This window comes from Onychomys torridus, chromosome 2, assembly GCF_903995425.1.
Source record: "Onychomys torridus chromosome 2, mOncTor1.1, whole genome shotgun sequence".
In the NCBI taxonomy this organism is placed as follows: domain Eukaryota; kingdom Metazoa; phylum Chordata; class Mammalia; order Rodentia; family Cricetidae; genus Onychomys; species Onychomys torridus.
In genome coordinates, this window is record NC_050444.1 from 153,061,449 (window position 1) to 153,077,010 (window position 15,562).

At 51.7% G+C, this 15,562-nt stretch overlaps 1 protein-coding gene across 7 annotated transcripts in view; it reads left to right on the top strand.

Moving 5' to 3' along the window:
- The window catches only part of Ubr4 (ubiquitin protein ligase E3 component n-recognin 4), a 117,064-nt gene extending 102,472 nt beyond the window's left edge, over positions 1-14,592 (top strand). For all 7 annotated transcript variants that reach the window (XM_036179315.1, XM_036179317.1, XM_036179321.1 and 4 more), the window contains 9 exons: positions 596-814; positions 1,731-1,844; positions 2,980-3,122; positions 3,488-3,613; positions 4,807-5,001; positions 7,062-7,286; positions 10,710-10,800; positions 11,429-11,591; positions 14,206-14,592. In XM_036179315.1, the coding sequence (XP_036035208.1) occupies positions 596-814; positions 1,731-1,844; positions 2,980-3,122; positions 3,488-3,613; positions 4,807-5,001; positions 7,062-7,286; positions 10,710-10,800; positions 11,429-11,591; positions 14,206-14,270 (1,341 nt within the window). In that variant the 3' untranslated portion in view covers positions 14,271-14,592. The remainder of the gene's footprint in view (positions 1-595; positions 815-1,730; positions 1,845-2,979; positions 3,123-3,487; positions 3,614-4,806; positions 5,002-7,061; positions 7,287-10,709; positions 10,801-11,428; positions 11,592-14,205) is intronic.
- Positions 14,593-15,562: the final 970 nt, after the last annotated feature.

Below are 15,562 nucleotides of genomic sequence, written 5' to 3' on the forward strand. Positions count from 1 at the left end.
GGGGCCTGAAGCCAGCTTTGCCAAGCACAGGATTGATAGCTGTTTGACTTTCTGTCATCTCCACTCCCACATGCTGGAGTTTTGCCTCTAGTGTCTTGTAGACTGGCAGGGCTGTCACCAGTTTGACGGCTGCAGCTACCTATATGCAGCACCTAGGGAATTCCTGTGAATTCAGAGCTTCTGCCCGGGGTGCTCCTCCGCAGACCCTGCCGGGTCCTCCCACTCTTTTAGCAGGAGCAGCTCTCTCTGGCTTTCCCTCACTTTCCATCCTTACGGCTGCCTGGATGCCATCTTCATCCTGTGTGAGAGTGCTGGAGCTAATGAGTGGAAGTCACTAGGTAGAGGTCACTGGCAAAGCCAGACCTCCTAGCTGCATCCTGAAGCAGTGAAGAATCTCAGGCTCTGACCTCTGTGAAGCCAGTGACACAAGCTTGTGCACTTGGGCTGATTGGGAAGTATTGACTGGGCCTGGGTGACAGGTTCCCTCCATAATGGGATAGGTTGTGCATCCTGACTAATGGTCAAAGGCTCTGAGCCTTGGTGGAAGGCTGCTCTGTAACTAGATACATACGTCTTACTGGATCTCTTTGTATAGGTTCTGATAGGAACGGACTCCATCACAAACCTGCATAAACTAGAGCAGGTGTCCAGTGACGAGGGCATTGGAACCCTGGCTGAGAACCTGCTGGAGGCCCTTCGAGAACACCCTGATGTAAACAAGAAGATTGATGCGGCCCGCAGGGAAACCCGGGCAGAGAAGAAGCGCATGGCCATGGCCATGAGGCAGAAGGCTCTGGGCACTCTGGGCATGACGGTAAAGCTTCTAAGTCTCCATTGTGGACAAGGGCCTCCCCACCCCTGCTCAACCCCCACCTCCCCAGGCAGACTAATGTGTTTCCCAGAGGAGCTGGGCAGGATGTGTGAGGGCTACACAAGCAAAGAGGCAGAGGTAGTATGCTGGGCACTTCCAGATGTGACTACTGCCATACCATACTTGGGGACTTGGAGTAAAGTGACCTGGCAGGTTCGTGCAAACAGTAAAAGTGGAGATACTAATTACTGTATATCCAGGATTTGCTGCATGCCAGACACTGCAAGAACCTCATATATAAGATATATTTAAACCCTCAAGTGGTCCTATGGCTTGACATCATTATACCCGTGTCCAGATAAAAAAAGTGAAGCATATTGGCCATGGCACATAGCTACTAAGTGTGGATGGGACTTTGAACAGGGTCTGGTCAACACAAAGGGTTCTGTTGTCCTACTTTGGAGGAAATGGTGGCCCTGGAAGAGCCTTGTCTTAACAAGCAAACTCGTGTGTCAGCAGTTTGACACTTGCTGGGAACAGTAAATGATCAGAACACAGCGGCCCTTGGCAACTGAGACGTAGTGAGGCTGGCACAGACCAAAGGAGCTTTTTGGTAACAAGTGGCAACATGGCAGTATGCCAGCTTCCCAGTGCTTGGTGTCCTGCTTTGATGGCTCCTCACTGAATCCTGGAGCTTTCCCTCAGTAGAAAGCAGTGGAGACAGCAGGTGTGTGGCTTAGTGGTAGAGTGCTTGCCATTTGCTGAGGCCAACAAGGCCCTGCCTAGTTTTGCTCCTCTCAGCACGGCAGAAGGGCTCTCCTCCACACAGCATTCCTTTATGTCTGTGTGGTCACCTCAAGCCAGGGTGAGAAGGCATGTGGGAATTCTCTTAGGATGTGCTGCCTCTGTTCCCCTCTAGACAAATGAAAAGGGCCAGGTGGTGACCAAGACTGCGCTCCTGAAGCAGATGGAGGAGCTGATAGAGGAGCCGGGCCTCACATGCTGCATCTGCAGAGAGGGGTACAAGTTCCAGGTAGGCTGCCGGGTAGCACGTGCTTGCACATGTTCTGGCTGTTGTTAGCACAGCCTGGCTCTGTGTCGAGACATGCCAGTCTCCTACAAGCCATTTTGTACTGAGATAGGCTTGTGCCTTGGGAGACTGACACAGGCTGACACAGGGCCAACTGCTGGCCTTGTTGGAAGGCAAACTGATCTGAGCATGAGCATCATTGGCACCTGGAGAGACCATCTTTTAGCAGCCTCTCTCTACCAATGCCAGGGCACTTGTCTTTAAACCCTGTTAAAGGCCCCAGTTGGTGGGTAGGAATGCAGAGAGCACATGGCAAAGCTAGAATTCCAGCTGACGTTCTGCTAACCCCAGGCCTGGGACTTCAGGTTATACTGCATTGCTTCAGTTCAGGACAACTATGAGTGATTAGAGTCCCACTTTCTAAGTGTGTCCAAGTGAGGTGACACCTGGAAAGAGCAGTGGGGAGGCAGCCTGTTTGCTTTCTGACAGTACCAGGAGAGGCCTCTTCTGTCCCACTTTGCTCCTAGGCTGTGGAAGGACAGGTGTCCTGGTTGGTGTAGATCGCTGCCCAACAACTTTGTAAAGCAAGCGGCCATGGAGACACTGTATTTCCCTTCTAGGTAGATGAAGCACAGACAGAGGCCTAGGCTTGGATCTCTGCACCGCACCCCCCCCCCCCCCCCACACACACACTGAATTGCTTATAAGAACAGAGGTTTGGGGCTGGGAGTATAGTTCAATGAGTGGTAGGATGCTTGCCTGCCATGCATAACGTCTTAGCTCCCGTTCCTGAAACCATACACATACACTCAGAAGTTTATTGAGCTCAAGGTTCTGGAAGTGTAAGAGTGGGACCCTGGGATCTGCTACGTTCCTGTTAACCTCCTAATAGGGCTGTCATGACCTCGTTGCCTCTTAGGCATCCTCTCAATACTGTCCCCAAGGAATTGAGCCTCACATGAGTTTGTGCCAGCAAATGATGCTCACACCCGAGTGACCACTTTCCCATCTGAAAGGAGATGCTCGGGTCCCCGCGTCTTGTCAGCTCCTTGCACAGCTTGGCTGGGAATTTCCCCTCACTCCTCCCCTCCTTCCCCCACTGCCCCCCACACCACCCTCTTCTGTGTTGTCTTTGCAGCCCACAAAGGTCTTAGGCATTTACACCTTCACCAAGCGGGTAGCTTTGGAGGAGATGGAGAACAAGCCCCGGAAACAGCAGGGATACAGTACTGTGTCCCATTTCAACATTGTGCACTATGACTGTCACCTAGCTGCTGTCAGGTAGGCGTTGGCTCTTGCAGAGCAGCTCCAGTTGCTTCAGATGCGTGGACCACAGCTCAGGGCCCTGGGCTGCTGGGGCTTCTGCTTTCGTATCTCCAAGCAGTAGGGAAGGTGTCTACCTTAGCCCCCATAGACCCCATGAGAAACTGCGTCTGGCTTGGATGTTTGGCCTTGGTGAGGGCTGGTGGAAGCAGCCCTACTTGACTAAATGAATGTAGCAAACATTTACCTATAGAGTTGACAAATGGCTGACTCTATCCCTAGGGCCATGGCTAGTGTTAGCAAGCCCTCAGCACCCAGGTGCCTCATTACCAGGTTAATCCCAGCAGTTCCTTGTCCCTGCTCTCCTCCTTGTCCCCATCCAGATTGGCTAGAGGCCGGGAAGAGTGGGAGAGTGCTGCCCTGCAGAATGCCAACACGAAGTGCAACGGGCTCCTTCCAGTCTGGGGCCCTCACGTCCCTGAATCAGCTTTTGCCACTTGCTTAGCAAGGTGAGTGTTGAGTGTTTTCATAGCAGAAAGGGGGCAGTTTCCAGGAAACGGAAGGAATCAGCTCTTAGATTGGCCCCTGGTGATTTCATCTCCCGGACACTTCATTGGGCATCCATGTCTGTCTGTGTTTGCTGACCACAAAGCGGTTCTGAGCAGATAGGCCTGAAAAATAGGGTTGACTCAAGTGACCTGCTGACATGAAACCAGCATCCTTGGTTTCTTGGGTTCCATGAAAAATTTCTCATTAGCTTTCTTCCTGTAACACCCAGGACCTCTGACTTAGTCCTTAGGGTCAGAGTCTCTCAGAGTTCATTTCCATGGTCTATGGCTCTGGTGTTTAAATTGTGAAACCACCTGGGGGTGGGATAGGAGTTCCTTCCAAGGCCTCTCTGTTCCCACATATAGTCTGTAATAGCTGAAGCTTCTGGGGTCCTTGTGCATTTGGGAAGCCTCGTGGAGTCCTAGTCTAAAGCCCACCGGTATGAGGTACATACTCCACCAGACTCCCGGCAGTGATGATGCCAGAGAGTGGTGGTGGATAGCATCCTCAGCTATGTACTGTGTGTTCCTGCTGCACACATGAATAAACTGGGGCATAGGTGGAGTCATTTACCCAGGGCCATTCAGTTAGTAAGAGGCAGAACAGATTGTATATGGATTTAGAAAGAAAAAAAAAAAAGCACAACATATGGGTGAAAAGATGATCATTCTTAAGGATAAATCACCTTGTCACCAAAATGAGTAAGTTCACATTTCTCCACAGTGTGTCTCATCACCAGTGGCCATGACATCTGTCAGTTAAAAAAATGAGCCCTCCACCACCACCACCACCAGACGGTAGTGGCGCCCACCTTAAATCCCAGCACTTGGGAGGCAGAGGCCAGCCTGGGCTACAGAGTGAGTTCCAGGAAAGGCACAAAGCTACACAGAGAAACCCTGTCTTGAAATAAAAAAAAAGAGAGAGAGAAAAGAATAGAAATGAGCCCCCAAAGTGGTGGTCCCTTGCCCACATTGAGAGCATCACATGCAGTCATAGCAGTAGTAGCAGTAGCAGTGTGCTAGGGTCTGTCCTGACAGCCCCCACTTGACCTTTGCAGTCAGCAGATGGGAGTCACCAGGAGAGCTCTGCACTCGACCCCAAGCTTTTACCAGAAGTCTGGCTTCCATGTCATGTTGGCTCTGCTTCTCCCTAGGCACAACACTTACCTCCAGGAGTGTACAGGCCAGCGGGAACCCACGTACCAGCTCAACATCCATGACATCAAACTGCTCTTCCTACGCTTCGCCATGGAGCAGTCTTTCAGTGCAGACACTGGTGGGGGCGGCCGGGAGAGCAACATCCACCTGATCCCGTACATCATTCATACCGTGCTTTACGTCCTGAACACGTCAGTATCCTACAGCCCCAGATGCTACCTTGCTGGCACTCCCTGTCTCTCTCTGCTTAGCTAGATCTCCCAGCTTTTACTGAGGAGGGTTTAATCACTATTTTGATGCTTGCACTGAGTACAGCAGTGAGGGTAACTTCCTTCCCAGAGCTGCCCCATCCCCACTGTGGGCAGCTAGAGGCTCTGGTCTTGTGCTGGTCTTAGAGCAGGGATGGAGTAGTTGCTTCTTCCACTTCTCAGACTCCATTGAGGGACCATGGATGAGAGTCACATCATGTCGTTAGTCTGAGGGCACAGCCGACACAGCTTCCGGTGGAATTGGGGCTGTTACATGAGTGGAGCACTGGCTTAGTCTGTCAGTAACACTGCTGGCAAGGATGAAAGAGCTGTTTGTGTCTGTGGGGCTGGAAATGGGGTGTCAAAGAGGCCTCTGAGGAGACAGAAGCCCTTCCCACTTGCAGGCAGGCTTAGAAGTAAGTTAAGATATTTCTGTGCCTGCGCTCTTGGATTTTACCTGACTGGGTGTAGACCTGCCTGCAGACCCTTCTCCTTGAGATCCACGGCTTTAGGAGGTAGAGCTGGTAGCCATGGGAAGGCTGGGCACAGTCTTCCCATGCAGTCACCATGCTGTTGAGGTACCAAGACTCTTGTCCTGTCCTTGCCTTCCTCCCTTTTCCTAGTGAGATAAAGTCTGACCTTGAGACTGCAGGCTTCATTGTTAGCTCACGGGGCAGGGCTCTTCATAGCACATGACATCATCTGCCAAACACCCTGGCTGTCAGAAGAGACACCTGGCATTGCCAACAGCACAGGCTTCTCACTGTCTGGACCCTGCTACAGGCCCCAGCAGCGCTAATTACCAGTGTTCTTAGGGCCCTGACAAAGGCTGTGGGTTTTGCAGAGACATGCCTCTTGGCAGCTGTGAGCTAGAGTGGACTGCTCAGGCAGAGACCCAGTGAGGAAAAGGCTTCCCAGGATTGACCCAGCCACAGGCTGCTTCCTTTGCTAGCCATTGGACTGTGGCATGAGCTTGGCCATAAGGCAGTTGGGTCTCTGATGGACATTTATACACAAGCAAGTGTACTCTACTAGTGAGTCAAACTCGAGCCTGAGAAGAGCCTGCCATGGCCAGAAGTCTGAGGTTCCCACAGGGATGGAGAGCTAGGTAGGGCTCCAGTTAAGTCTCGGCTTGCCCATTTTGCAGGAGCATCTTTGTACCATCCTTCTGCATCCCTATAGCCAGTGACTATGGCCATGCTACCTGCAGCCTGGACACTGGGGGTTTTGGTGATGTTTTGTCTTCCCTCGTAGATGAGCACCAGTAGGTTATAGGGACCCTGATGGAGATTCTTGGCCTCTTTGTGGGAGTCTTGGCAGTTGGCAAGACTGTCATGAGTAAGGGGTATAGTTGATGACAGACTCAAGAACCAGGCCTGGGCCTCAGTCTAGTCTTTGCTTAGCAAGGGGCTTGGATGCTAGTAGTGTAGCTTGTCTCCTGTACAGTTAGACAGGCGCTTCTCGTCTCACAGGCTCCTCGTGCCCATCAAATGAGGTGCCCACATGCCCACATGCCCACATGCAGCACTGAGAACAATGCCTGGCAGTGTGCTGTCTTCTTCGGCACCCAGCTCAGACAAGCAGCAGCTGCCCACCTGGAGGAAATTGCTGATGATGGGGAGGGAGGACAGGGCATGAGCAAACAGCCCAAACGGAGCCTGGGTGCCAGGGGTACTGCAGTGCAGACCACGTCATCATGATAGGATTCATGGAGAAGGTGGGCTATTGACCACGTCAGAAAACCCACTCTTGGACTCTATTGCTTACTGGCTTGGTGACTTTGGTAAGTCACCTCCTTTCCCTGGGCTTCTAGAAAGATGATGACAAGTCCACATTGGAGAATTGGTAACCATGCCCTGTCCAAGAGCCAGGAGGTGTTGGGGACTGTGTTGAAGTGAGGTTGTAGAGAGGAGGGAGTGGGAGAAAGTAGGAGCCCCGAAGACTGTCCAGGTGTTTAGCTCTATGCCTTCCCTGCTGCCATCTGAATGCTTTTCCTTCTCCAGGACCCGAGCAACGTCCCGGGAGGAGAAGAACCTCCAGGGCTTCCTGGAGCAGCCCAAAGAGAAGTGGGTAGAGAGCGCCTTTGATGTAGACGGGCCCCACTACTTCACCATCCTGGCCCTTCATGTCCTCCCCCCTGAGCAGTGGAGGGCCACCCGTGTGGAAATCCTGCGCAGGCTGCTGGTGGCCTCACATGCCCGGGCAGTGGCTCCAGGAGGAGCCACCAGGTCAGTGCCTGCTTTGGAAAGCTGCTCCATTCCGTGTCTTCCCGGTGTTTCCAGTCTGTCTCGGTCATGTGATGTGTGCCTGTTGATGGTGTGCTCATTTGACCTGGCTGTAGATTCTGGCTCCAGTCATCACCCTAAGAGTTTGCTTGAGCCCCTCTGGGTCTTGTGCTGAGCCACTGAAAAGGTGAATCTGGGTTTCCATCTGTAGAAAATTCAGAAAGGAAGACAGCCAGGCCTCAGGGGATAAGGCTGGTGAGGCAGTTAGGACCAGCAGCAAGGCTAAGCCAGGGAGCCAGACTTTCTGGCTCTGCTGGCTTTGGTGTAAACTAGGGAGGTTTCAGTGTGGCTGTGGTTGTGGCTGTGGCTGGGGGTTTTTTGTGCAGTGACTAAGTTTGTCCTCCTCCTTCCTTCCTGTCTCATCTGCCCTACTTTAGTCAGGCCTCCCAGACCCTCTTTGTAATCCTGTGTGCACCAACTGAGGAGCACGTGCAGAAAGTGGTCCTTGTTGTCCTGATGTTGCATTGTAGTTTGGGTCAGATGGGGGTTATCTGAAAGAACCATCTGCAAGTCAAGTCAGAGCCTTCCTCCCAAGCTCTTTGACAGTACCCCAGTGGTCACAGCACATAGAATAGACTCAGCCACTACTTGGGTTGATGGTGGCCCTGAATAGTCCCTGCCCACCCCAGGAGCTGTGCCACAGCTTGTGGCCTAGTAGGTTTATTTTGCCAGTGGAGGCCTAGGTATCCCTGTGTAGTCCTGCTGTAGCTCTGAACTCATTAGTTTAGACTCAGGGATCATTTCCACACTTAGAGGTCTCCCTTCCAGCCATGGTGCTGACATGCCCTATGGGAGCAGCAGTACCTGAGTTGGCCCACTTCAGGCTTTACCTCTATTAGCTCTGGCGCTTCATGCCCCCAGAGTGACCAGTTTGCCGCTGTCCTATTGAGTCTAGCCAATAGAAGCCTATTTGGGCCAAGTGGGAAGGAATGAATTGTTAGGTTCCTACCCCATTCCAAACACATCGTGTCCAGGATGTCCCAAGAGCCCTACTGTTAATCATTAACTAGCTGCTTGAAATCAAAAGTTAGGTGAGACAGGAATTGCATTCATAGCACACAGATGGTCGCTTATCAGGCAGGCTTCTGCAGCGGGGTAGAGGCTGAGCCCACTGAGCTGTTCTTTCAGCCAAGAGGGAAACTCATTCCTGTCCACACAGTTGAGGAAAAGCTGATTTGGTCATGGCTTAATTAGGAAATCCAGCTTGAACTGCATTCATGCATTGCCATTTTCTATGTAGCCGTTTAGTCACCTTTCCTAATTAGCTGTAAATAATTAAGCTGGGCAGGGTCATCCAAGACTTATGCTCACCAAAGCAGGACAGCCACAGTGAGGGCCAAGCCCGGCTGTCGTCCAGGTTCCAAGCCTGCTGTTTGCCAGACAGACTAGAAAAAGTGCTGAGGGATTGCCCAGGATTAGGACACCCTGGAAGGAGAGGCCTTTCAATCAAGGGCATGTAGAAGGTGTCTCTTATTCTGGGGTTGGATGCCATCACTGGCAGCAGGTACTGTCTGAAGTCTGTACATTTTGGGGTAGGAGGCAGTAGCAGATACACAGAACCATAGCTTAAAGGGCTGGGTATAGATGTAACCGTCTTGTTAAATAGTAAACACAGAACCAATTGCAGAGTTAAAAACCACAAGGTCAGAGCAAGAGCGGAAAACCTTACCCTTCACTGCTTCTGCTGTTCTTCCTCTCCGCAAGAGACCTACTTCTGTGTGTCCTATCTTTTTTATAGATTTTCTGTTCTGTTTTCTCATTGGTTATAAACCCAGCCACATGACCTCCTCATCACTGCCTGTTTGTACAGACCTCCAGGTCTTCTATGGTTGGCATTGAGATTAAAGGCGTGTGTCTGCCATGCTGGTTGTGTCCTTGAACACACAGAGATCTACCTAGCTCTGCCTCCCAAGTGCTGGGATTAAAGGCGTGCACCACTACTGCTCAGCTTCTGCTCTGGCTTGCTCTGACCTCAAGGCAACTTTATTAACATACAAATAAAATCACATTTCAATACAAATAAAATATCACTATAGCTGGGCCTATAGCTCAGTTGTAGATCACTTGCCGAGCATGTGTGAGGCCCCAAGTTCAATTCCCAACAACAACAACAACACACACACATACACACACACACACACACACACACACACACACACACACACACACACACACACACATACACAGGAGAGGGTATATAAACTATAGCTCAAGAGAAGCTAATGACTTCTGTGTGTTTAACATTCAGCAAAATAGATTCAGCAAATATTTTAGCCTAGAAGTTGCCTAGGCTTCCACTGGAACCTTACTTGGTATGTGGACAGTTGTCCTTACCCTCAGGCTCATCTTAAGTACCATTGACAGCTGTGCTACCTCCCACCTCCCAAGCTGGTGGGCAGGAGGGAACAGAGCAGAGGCTACAGGTAGCACATGCCAACAGGCTTGTCTTCGTGAGTTAAACGGCTGCTGAAGGCAGTTGTGGCTGGCTCCTCTTATGGTAGGCAAGCCCTAAACTAAACAAGTAGTTGATGCTAAGCACTCTGCTGCTTGTCTTTTGGTCATAGGATATGTACCAGAGTGTTGTGAGATGTAGAACTTGACCTTAAGTCATGACAGGGGCTCATCTGGCCTTCACTTTCCACAGCCATGAATGAGCTCACCCCTTGTGCTGGGCATTCTGATCCTTCAGAACCTGGTGGGATCATCCCTTACAAGGGCGATATCCACTGCAGGCAGTGGACCTTGACAGAGGCGCCCCCAGTGTTCCAGGCATTTGGCTGGCCTTCAAGCCTGGGGCCAGGTCACTCAGTGCTAATGACACTTGTTGGAGTCAAAGGGGTGTTTGAGTGGCTCTGAGATTACCCTAGGATTTGGGAGACATTGGGTGGTTGCCTGGGCAGTCCTAGACATCATGGTTGCTCAACACTGATTTTCTACCAGCTTGCTGGTTTTCTGCAGAGCACGTTTGGCTGATTTGGCTGTCTAGTAGATTTCTCCTGGTAGCAGGTAAAACCTGAGTTAGAAACTTGTTTTCTCTTCTTCATTGTTAGGCACCATTACATTTGAGGGCTTTGGGGAGGGGGGCAGAGTACAAGGGAGCATGGGAATCCTTGTGTTTAAGTTAGAACTTTTGAGTGCCGTGTACCTACGTCTCCCTGTTCCTGTTACCCCAATTTAGAAAAATGCTAAGATTGTCAGATGGAGTTCATGCAGCAGCCCTGGGAGCCAGGGCTTCCAAGTTCCCTGCCCACAGCTGCTTTTCGCTCAGGCCTTGAGCAATAGCTTCTGTGTACCCTCAGTCCCCAAGTACCTACTATGTCCCATCTCTGCGGGGTCCTCACAGACATCTTTGCCCTGTGTTTCCAGGTTAACAGATAAGACAGTGAAGGACTATTCTGCCTACCGTTCTTCTCTGCTCTTCTGGGCTCTTGTTGATCTCATTTACAACATGTTTAAGGTAAGGAAGCCTTTGGGGCTCAGCCAGTTCCAAGAGATGTGGGATATGTGCATCCTTGCCAAAACTCTATTATTAACCACATTCTGAGACTACTCACTAGCTTTGGGTGCTTTGCCCTTGAGAAGCTAAAGGTCTCCACTTGAGGAAGGGTGAGCACCCCTCGGCTCAGACCTGCACACCCAGCTGTCAACAGCTGAAGCCACTTTGTCATGCACCCTCCAAGCAGTGAGCTCTAAGCACACTGACAGTCTTCCCACTCTTGTCCTTCCGATGGGCAGCACTTGCTCTTTGTGCATTTGTCCTACATAGCCCCAGTTAGAGAATGTCTTGCTTCCTATCTGTTTGGGCCCACACGTCTTAGGAGGGTTGGTATATGGAGTGAGCCCTGTGATCATGAGTGGAATGGTCCAGTCAGAGATGCCAGTCATCTTGGTCTTGGAAATGCAGGTGTGGGGAAGTCCTTTGTTAAAATTGTGGCCCCCTGTAGAACATTGCAGAAACAAGGAGGGCCTCCTTGCTTCTAAGAAGGCTCTAGTATGTGTTGGGTGGGCTCTCCACAGGGCTGAGATGGAGGCAGAGAGCCAGCTGCATTGTTATTCACTGGCCCCATGTCCCACTGTTTCTTTAGAAGGTGCCCACCAGTAACACGGAGGGCGGCTGGTCCTGCTCTCTGGCCGAGTACATCCGCCACAATGACATGCCCATCTACGAAGCTGCCGACAAAGCCCTGAAAACCTTCCAGGAGGAGTTCATGCCAGTAGAAACCTTCTCAGAGTTCCTCGATGCTGCAGGTCAGTGCAGTTTTCTCTGTGGCAGAGCCCAAGTCTGTCTCAGTGGATCTTGCCGTTATCTCCATCTTCACAGAGCAGAGGAAACGGCACACAGTGGCCACCTCCAATCATAGGAGAGATGTTCATTCAAACCTCCCACTGGCCAGGTGTAGTGGCACTTGCCTTTAATCCCAGCAGCAGAGGTGGGTGGATCTCTGAGTTCGAGGCCAGCCTAGTCTACATAGAAAGTTTTCAGGATAGCCAAGGCTATATAGTGAAACCCTGTCTCCAAAAAAAGTCAACCCAAAGATGAGAGAGCTTCAGTGCAGCATGCACTGGGGTCCATGTGGGATATGATGAGCTCTGTTCTGGGCTACTCTGCTCAGCCTCATTCTGTTGGTGCTGTTATGGAGACTGGAGGTTAGGTGGATATGGGTAGCGCAGAAGAGGCCAGCGCCTTCAGGTTCTGACTTTAAGTGGCAACTCAGACAGGAGAAAAGTCCCTTGTCTTCCTTGCCTCACAGCTGCCTGGGCGGGTGTGGAAGGCTCTTGTGGTCATGAAGTAGGTGGAGATGGTCAGCAGGGAACATCTTGGAGTAGACACATGAAGGGCAACATCTGAGCAGTTGTACCACAGCTCCCAGAGCTCAAGTCCATTTTCTCCCATCTACAAATTATTTGTACAAATTGATGACTTAATTGCAAATACTTTGGAACTTACTGGATTTCCTATCTGAGAAGTGATAAGAGTGGGCGTGACTTGGGTTCAGGCTGGGGAAAATCACTCTAGGTTTACAGATGACACTCCTGGGTCCCAGGTGTTGTGTCACAGCCCTGCTCCACTGGTGCTGTCCTAGAGAAGTGAGCTGCTAAGCCAAAGCAGAGGAAGCCGGCCCTGGCCAGCTCCTGTCGGTTAGCTGGTTCCCTGCTTCTCAACTTTGTGGTGTTCACTGTGGGGATTGTATACAGATGCAGGGGAGAGTCCCCCAGGCCCTGTTGCCAAGTGAGCACTTCTGTTAACATTCCCTCTTACTTTCTGTCCTCTGAGAAGGAGACCCACTAAAGGCCTGGGATCCTGTCCGCATGCATTCTTCTGCTGCCCAGTACTGGGCACTCTGCAGGCAACTGGTCTTCATGGCCCAGTGGGAGCTCTGCCCTGGCATGGTGTCTCTGGCCTTGCTGTCTGAGCTGCCACAGACTCCCTTGCTTGTCTCTGTTTCTTACTTCATAGCTCCTTCATCTTCCCACGTGTCTTCCCAGCCTGGCTGATTAGGCAGCAGGCTCACCATTTACCTCAGAGTTAATCCTGACCAAGAGCACAGAGCTGTGTCCTTAGTGCCAACCCCTGTGCTTGTCACATGAGACTGTCAAAGTGACCACGAAAGTCAGAGCTAGTCAGAAGAAGTGGGCAGGGATGAAGGACTCACCTGCCCTCCAGGCCTGGCACCTGGGCAGGCCCTGGCAGCAGCGAGCCTCTAGCCTCTTTTGCGAGGCTTTTACACCTTATTTCAGATCTTTAAACTGCCAGAACATCAGACATGCCCTGTTCAAATTAAAAACTAAAACACCTTCCAGGGCCAAGAGAAGGTGCTGCTTTGCCCTATAGATGCTTGGAGGTGACTTGCATGGATGCTCCTATTTAACTTGAGGCTTATCCTTTACCCTGTTGAGGAGGTCAGGTGCCTGGCCGGGGACTTGGTGTAGAGGATGCACTAGGTTCTTCCACCACAAAGGCTTCCGTTAGTCCCCATGGCAGGCAGGGAGGGCCCCCTACTGTCTCTTTCTGAGAACTGAAGAAATGGAGCCCCGCACTCTGGCAGCTTTCTTAGGAATTCAGGGGTGTGGTGGGACTGAAGCCCAGAAGAACCCAGAGGCCTCTGTCCTGTTCTGCCCTTCCAGCCCACAAGACCATTGGCGTTTGCCTTTCTTAGGTCAATTTAAGATGACAACAAAGACTGAGGAGATGGTGTGCTCCCATCAGAAATCACTTACAGGGGCCAGGGAAGCCTGCAGTCCTGAGTTCTGATCCCCAGCACCCCATCAAAGCCAGGTGTGGGTAGGACTGTAGCACTGGAGACTACAGGTGGTCGGGTCCCCCTGAGCTTGCTGGACTGCCCATCTAGCCAGCCAACACACTCTAAGAACCTGCCTTAGAAAATCCGGTGAGAGCAATGAAGAAAGACACATGATCTCCACACACACAGGTCACTGCTGGTGGGGGTGCGGGGGGCAGCTCAACCAAGAGTACTTGCCCAGTGTGCGTGAAGCACTGGGTTTGGTCCCCAGCACCGAGTGTGTCAGTGTGGTAGCACAGGTTAAAGGAATCCTCAGCTCCATAGCGAGTGTGGGACCAGTCTGCAGTCGGAAAGCCCGGCAAAAACAAAGAAACAACCTCAGAATTGTTGTTGTGGTTACAGCCCCTTCAGTGGCCCCTGGACAGGTTGAAATCCTCTCCTCCGCTCCTAGAGCAGAGTCTTTATCATGCAGTGATCACCTCCCCGCCATTGCCGGGATCCAGCAAGTGCTTACATTGGAGCATGCTTGGCGCAGTATGTTCTATACGTGAATGAGGCATCTGTGACTCAGTGGAGCTGGAGGCCCTGTATGCCACTCTCACTCTGTCTCTGCTTTCCAGGTCTTCTGTCAGAAGTCACGGATCCAGAGGGCTTCCTAAAGGACCTGTTGAACTCAATCCCCTGACCATCCCCACGGAAAGGAGATCACGGTGACGAGATTGAAGCTAGCTTGCCTTCCTCCCTCATCCGTCCCTCCGTGTGCATTCACTTCCCCATGGATGCTGCATTAGCACCTCTCTCCTCCCTCATTTTTCTCGGAGTGGCTTGGGGTTTGTAGGCATCCTGTTCTATCGCGCGCGTGTGTGTGTGTGTGCTGCATTGGCTATGAAGTTGTCTGTAGCCCGAGCCATTGAAGGACCTATACATACCTAGGGGCTGTGAGCTGTCCCGGCCAGCTTGAGTGTGCCCATCTTGAAATAAATGAATGACTTGGTACACATTGGAAAGGGGGTTTGGCTGCTGCTTGCCCAGTGCCTTGTGATGACATCCCAGGAAGACTGCAAACTTGAATTGCGTTCTGGGGCTAGGTCTGGGGGCTCATGGTCTTCTAGTCCCTAGCCAAAAGAGGGCTCAGCGGAGCAGGCCCTGGTCAGCATCTCCTTCAAACTTCAAAAGCCTTGAAAACATTGGACAGTCTCCTGCTGACTGCCAGGCAGAGAGGAGAGACCCTGGGGAAGACTCAGAACAGTGAGAATAGCTGTTCCCACTGCTAGGCCTGTTTTCTGCTGACCCTCCCTAGCAGCTGCATGAAGAAAGCCTGTACATCGACCCAGCACCCCAAGTCCCCAGCCGGGACCTCAGTTGACAGGTGTGGTGCTTCTGATGTTGCATTTTGGAGTTCTGAGACCTGTTCCCCACCTCCTGGGCTCCCCATAGCCTTTCCCAGACTTCAGCAAAAGGCTGATCCAATCACAGCCGTCTGGGGAGGAAGAGCTGGCTAGCTCTCATCTCCTTTGTTCTAGAGGTCCAGTCAACCAAAGGCTCTGGGTGACATCAGCACCTCTGAATGTCTGGTTCACAAGGCTCGCTCCCTGGGCCTGTGGTGCCTCTGGTCCCGTTTGAAAGACTTCCACAGCCCAGGCACCATGTCACTCCCCCAGAGCCATTGCAGCCACGAGGCAGTGTTGTGCTCAGATCTAACAGAGGGATAAAGGTGCTTGGTTTGGGTACTATTCCGAGGTTCTGGCAGACCAGACAAGCACACCAAGGGATGGGTTAGCTCTGGGACAGCAGGATCAGGCTTCCCTGCCTGAGTCTGCCACCTGGGTACCTCTGTAGGCTTCTCACCTGTGAAAGAGGAACGGTGGCCACCTGGGGCTGGGGAGACGACCTGCTTGCCCTGGAGGACGGACACAGTAGCTCCCCTTGGAAAAGGGAGCTTAGTGTTCTGCTTAGATTCTGCAGCCCTTTCCCATG